The 5,994-nt window shown below is 42.6% G+C and overlaps 1 protein-coding gene across 1 annotated transcript; it reads left to right on the top strand.

The window, feature by feature from the left end:
• Positions 1-2,405: 2,405 nt before the first annotated feature.
• On the top strand, positions 2,406-2,855 carry LOC103735836 (keratin-associated protein 2-1-like). The gene has a single exon (XM_008835208.2). It carries the CDS (start codon positions 2,463-2,465, stop codon positions 2,853-2,855), a length of 393 nt encoding a protein of 130 aa, XP_008833430.1. The 5' UTR covers positions 2,406-2,462.
• Positions 2,856-5,994: the final 3,139 nt, after the last annotated feature.

Genomic DNA, 5,994 nt, shown 5'->3' with positions numbered 1-5,994 from the left:
TGTAGTTTACAGGATTCACGGCTGGGTAAGGTTGATGACGATTTTTTAATTCCAGTAGCACACATAGCACCTTCCAGCACTGTGGAAGATGAGGCTCTGAAGTCAGCACCAGCTTGATTTCTCCTTATTTGTTCTACAGTTCATGTATGTAGTGTGTCCAGCAGTAAGGTCTTACCGGCCAGCTATTGTGGGTAACCAGGAGCAGAGGCAATGACCAGTATTTTTGGAGGGTCTATGGAACCTCTAGTCATGAATATCTGGAGAAGACCATTCCTGACTGAGGTTATGTTTTTCACTAGCCTATGATGTCTAGAAGGGACAGTGTCCCTGTTAGAGGGCAACTTTTTAAATCTTTTTAAAATGTATGTGTACACACTTTAAGAAACTTTTTCTTCTTTTTTTATAGAAACTTTATTGAGAATTTCAGACATGCATATAAGATGTTTTGATCAAGTCCATGCCCACTCCTTCCCCTCCAACATTCCCCCCTCTGAAGAGTTTTAAATCCTAAAATCTTTTAAGGATTAGATTCAAGCTCCCAAATACTTTTGGCATTTTTGGCCTTGGAACAGAGTATGTTGCTAACAGGCCCAAGGACTTTTAGCCAAGCAACTGGCTACATTTCTTTGAGGTCTTTTTACCCTAACTGCCTAGTCAATTCCTACCTCCTATTCTTATCGCACCATCCTCTGAAGAGGTTACCCAAATTGCCAACAGGGCATCGGGATGCAGACCACTCTGGCTTCTTCCATGCTGAACAGGGGCGCAGGGCGAGGCAATTGGGGTTCCCCTTGCGTGGGTCTATCTAAAAGACTCCCAAATTGCATAACTTTTGTCTCTAAGGGGAGAAGAAAGTCCTTGAATCATGAATGGGAGATGTGAAGGAGAAGTAAAGGCAAGAGTAATTATTAGCATTACAAGTTCTAGACAGGGAACTAGAAAAAAGTCAGAACACAGCAATTTTCAGATGTCCATATGAGAGTCCATTGGAGTTTTTTAAGAAACTTTTATAGTGGTGCATTGTAAAGAACTTAGTTACATGATACTTATGCAATACCTAGAAAAAATTGCTGATTTCACTTTGATATGTAAATTCAGTCAAGACAATTCATTCAAGAAAGTCACAACTGTTCAAAATGCTGAGAATAATCAGTTGTGAGTAAGGAGTCATCAATGGGAGATCTATAACTATCTCTTCCTCAGCTCAGGAAACTTCTCAGAAGAGGGATCAGAAAGAATGAACGAGCCAGAGGATGGGGAAGAAGTGCTATGAGATGCTGGCCTCTGAATGAGGAACGGCTGTTGCACAGGAACTCAGCAGTTGTGGTTACCTGCCCAGGATCAAGGCAGTTCAGACAGGGGTGACTGAGGCTCACTCCTACCTCAGCAGCTCTTGGCAGCTGTGGTTGTGGCTGCTATGTGAGTAAGAGGCACTTTGCTTTGAGAGGCAACCACTGGCAGGTTGTCCGTGCTCCAAGTGGAGCACTAGGTAGACTCGGTGAGGTATGAGAGAAGGGGGTGGAAGAAAGGACTTGAACCAGGAAGGGAGCTACATTGGGTAGGGAAGCCAGAGGGAAGGACTGGGGGGAATATGATAAAGATGCATTGTATTCACCTATGAAATATTTGAAGAAAAAAAGGGCACAATATGAATAAAATCCTCATTTGGTTTGGTTTTATTGACCCATGAAAAGTTCTGTTAGTTTCTTAACTAGTTTTATCTTGCCCCACTAAAATTTGTGATTACTGTATGGTAAGACACTACAGGATTTGTTTTTCTTTCTCCAGTCCCCTAAAGAGTAATTGCATTGTTAATGTAGTAAGTGCCTCATGGGAAACTGTGAGTTATAGGACAACTCAGATTACATATTTTTAACATTCAGTTACTTTGATGATTATTTATGAACAAAGAGAGGCAATAGGTTGTTTCACAGAAGCCCTAAGCTATATTTTCCATGGCAGAAAAGAGACTAATCGACCTTTATGAGCCATTAGCTTTTCAGGAATTGTTGCTGTGTCAGAATGTCTACCAGAAACCAGGACTGTGACTCATGTACATCGCAGCCTCCCACCTCCTCAGAAACTGTGGACAAGAACCAAGGGTGGTTGGGGCAGCAGTGTGTCCTTGGGAAGGTCAGCCTGTCACATGACCTGGCCTGGGAGGACTGGCTCACGGTTGAGCGATCTTTCTGATGATTCAAATCATCAGGTAGTCATTTGAAGGGAAAGAGGAGAAAGGTGGAAAGGAAAGCATCCTTGCTCGTGCTGGATTGTTGCCTGGCAACTGGATCCAGGGCTTTCATTTCAATGGGCAACCACAACTCCAGGAAATGCCCTTGTGCCCTTGTGTCATCAGGCCTGGGCCAGGTATATAAAAGGACGGCACTGGGAGAAAGCCATCACACCTAAGAACCACCCACTGCTCTCCACTCCTCCACCCCACACCAGACCACACCACCACCATGACCGACTCCTGCTGCGGATCCTTCTCCTCCCAGAGCTGTGGAGGCTGCTGCCAGCCCTGCTGCAGCCGCGACCCCTGCTGCTGCCGCCCAGTGTCCTGCCAGACCACCGTGTGCCGCCCAGTGACCTGCGTGCCCCACTACACGCGCCCCATCTGCGAGCCCTGCCGCCGCCCCATCTGCTGTGACCCCTGCAGCCTGCAGCAGGGCTGCTGCCGCCCCATCACCTGCTGCCCCACCTCCTGCACTGCTGTGGTCTGCAGACCCTGCTGCTGGGCCTCCACCAGCTGCCAGCCCATCTCCGTGCAGGCTCCCTGCTGCCGGCCCCCCTGCTGCCAGCCTGCTCCCTGCCGAGTCACCTGCAGGACCTCCCCCTGCGACCCCTGCTGCTGAGTCACCTTTCCGGTATACGAACTCTTCCTACTCCCCGGAGCAGATAAGAGACGCCATCCTTGCACCTCACTCGTCTTCAACTCACTCAACAGTGACTCCCCATCAACCCAAATATACTTCATTAGCCTTCTAAAAATCTTTAGAACAATCTTCACCATCAGTTAAATTCTTGACTTCAAAAAAATCGTAAACAAAGACCAAGTTCTTCTTAAACGGTGCTTCATCCCCTTGGGTCATTCTAATTTTTCTACTATTTCGAGGTTCTTAGATGGAATTTTTTTCCAGTGTGGTGTTTTTATGCTGTGGTTTTGCATGATAAAAAATAAAATTTTATTTATGGGGAAGTAAATATGCTTCTTTGCATTCTTTCTTAACATTTACAAACCCATTTTTAAAATAACTTACAGTATGCAGAATTAGAAGAATCAAGGGAAGATGTTTCTAAGGACCATATTTTGAGATTTACCCCAAGATAGTTCAGGTGACTGGTCTGTAATTGTAAAATTCAAATCATTCAGAACATTTCATCCGTGGATTTTCATATTTTGAGCCACAGATTCTTGTGGCCACGGGAAGAAAACGGGGAGGCAGGTCTTTGATCATGAATTTGATTCATGAAACATCCATACATATGATAACAGATAGAAAGCCCAAGTCACAGCCTGGTGTAGAACACTATGCAGTGACTGATGCCCGGTAGCTCCTAAGAATCCCTCACCACTGCATTCCTTTCCATCTACTTGAACAGCCATTTTCCCACCCCACCAGCACTGATGGGGCCAGTTCAGCTTCCAAGGCAGTGGTGGCTGCTGAGAGGACAGAGAGAAACACAGCCTTGGTTGTAGCCCCACAGACACTTGCTGGCTGAAACAGTGCCCGAGTGGTTGAAATATCGGTGGCATTAATCCTTTACGGGGATGGATTTGTTGTCATTAGTCCCATTTAGGACAATCAAAAAGACTAGCCACTGTTGTTGCTGTTGCTGTAGTTGTTGTTTTCTTGAAAAAAATTTTGAGCCTCTGGAATCTAATTTGAATGAGTCTTTTGAATGTGCCACTCATGCTTAGTCACATCTACTGCTCATTGAGAGACGGTAAGCAAGGAGGCTTTATGAGGGGAAGATCTTGATTGGTTTTGTCCATGACTGGATTCCTACTTACCTGTACGATATTTGGCACATAGGATATAATAAAAATTATTTTTTTAATATTTTATTATTTTTATTTTATGTGTATGAGTGTATTGCCTGCATGTATGTGAGTGCAAACCATCCTTAACTCCAGTTCCAGGGGAATAAAAATTATTTTAAAAATAGATAAATATCAAGGAAGCCAGAAGTGAGAACATTATCATCCCAGCCCAAGTCTTCTCGTTTTTGACATGTGCATTTTTGTAATAAAACAAGTTAGTTCATGGTAAAAGTTTTTTCAAGAAGCAATACACAGAGCATATTCAGTGATTAGGGACTCTTTGATAGTAGTCATTGCGTCATTTTACAGTTTGGCATCTTCACTGTGTATACAACGAAGTTTTCTTATTATTGAGGGGCCAATTGTTTACTGATGCAGGATAGGTTTGCAAATCCCATTTCTTCATTTTGCTTTTGCAATGCCGTGGATAGAGCCTTGTGAATGCTAAACAAGTGATCTACAGCTAAGCTACATCCCTAGCTCTCTGTTAATCAAATTTCTTTCTATGTATCTCTGCTCCCCATTTTTAAAAATCTCTAATTGCATTTATTTTCCTTCTTTTAAAGTTTTATTCTTAGACTTCTAGAAACTCACTCATCTTACTGTGTTTTGTCAGATAGACAACTCTTTGTTTTCTACTGAACACATCATTATTATTGGATCTTATTTGTTTCCATGGTTACCCCATACCCTAGGTCAGCCACGGTGGCTGCTGTAGCTCTGGATAAACTTGTAAGGAACTGTGCAAGTAGTGGGATCAATGTGTAGTAAACTTGAACCTCCTACCACAGCTCTAGACAAGAATTCCTGTAAAGAAAGGACAAATTAAGAGACATGAGCTAAACAATAGTGATGTAATTTTCCTAAAAGTCCTGACCGTTTGAAGCAATTGCGCTTCACAGTTGAGTCCACATAGTATGAATGAACTTCATTAAAGCTAACACACAGAGAGATGCGGGAGGTACTAGATATGGACAAGATGGGGTGTGGGTCTACTTCATATTGGAGCAACCACCTAGGATTTTGTTGTGTGGATGATAGAAGCCTTTATCTGGATGACTTCTTCAAGTTCTTGGTGGCCTTGTTCAGTGACTCATGACCTCTTAATTATGCCCAGTTGTGACACTATGTCCTTGAGGCACATTTTGAAATTTTCAGAATTCCAAAATTATGTGGGAAACAATTCTTCCAATTCCTGAGGATATTGTAAGAGATGAGGTGCTTTCAGATGACTGTACAAACTAGCCATGTCACAAATAACAATTCTCACAAAACACATGCACCATTAAAAATTCTAGATAAAGCATATACCCCTCAAGGTCTGGGCACTATTCATTCTCTTGCTTTTTGAGCTTGCAAGCTATATTGCCATACTTATTTGGGGGTTTAGTATCTTTGCAACATGTACTTACCTTGTAGAGGTAAAATGAGAGCTACAATAACTGAAATGTATTAGGGAGAATAAAGTAATGCATGTATTTCATTCAGCATGATGTTTGAACCACAGCTGGGACTCAGTGATACTAAATAAGATGAAGATAGCAATGAAATCCACCTTGGCTTAGAAGGATAAGAGCCTGTGAGATCGATGAATGTCACTGAAGATGAAAACCACGGATGATGCAAAGTTGCATTCATGTGGCTCCACAAGGAGATGGGAAATGCCTTTTTTATTGATTGACAGCCCTTTAAAATATTCCTGTAACATACTCACCTTTTTTTTTATCCAGAAAGCTGAGCAGTGGGAAAGGATCTACACAATTGTTTGGTGAATTCACTCCCACTGTTAGTAAGGAACCCTAAGGTCATGGCAGCTGATCTGACCATCAAAACAGCAAGTGGCAAAAGCATCATCGAACTATGAAGACAATTGGAGACTTTGAAGTCAGGGTCATTATGTTCATATTTGAATCATAAATAGCAAAATATAATGGGTTGCTATTAAATAA

The sequence above is a fragment of the Nannospalax galili genome, unplaced genomic scaffold (assembly GCF_000622305.1).
Source record: "Nannospalax galili isolate Female #2095 unplaced genomic scaffold, S.galili_v1.0 scaffold137, whole genome shotgun sequence".
Taxonomy (NCBI): Eukaryota; Metazoa; Chordata; class Mammalia; order Rodentia; family Spalacidae; genus Nannospalax; species Nannospalax galili.
Note: the sequence above shows the minus strand (reverse complement) of the source record. Positions and strands in the feature narration are given on the sequence as shown.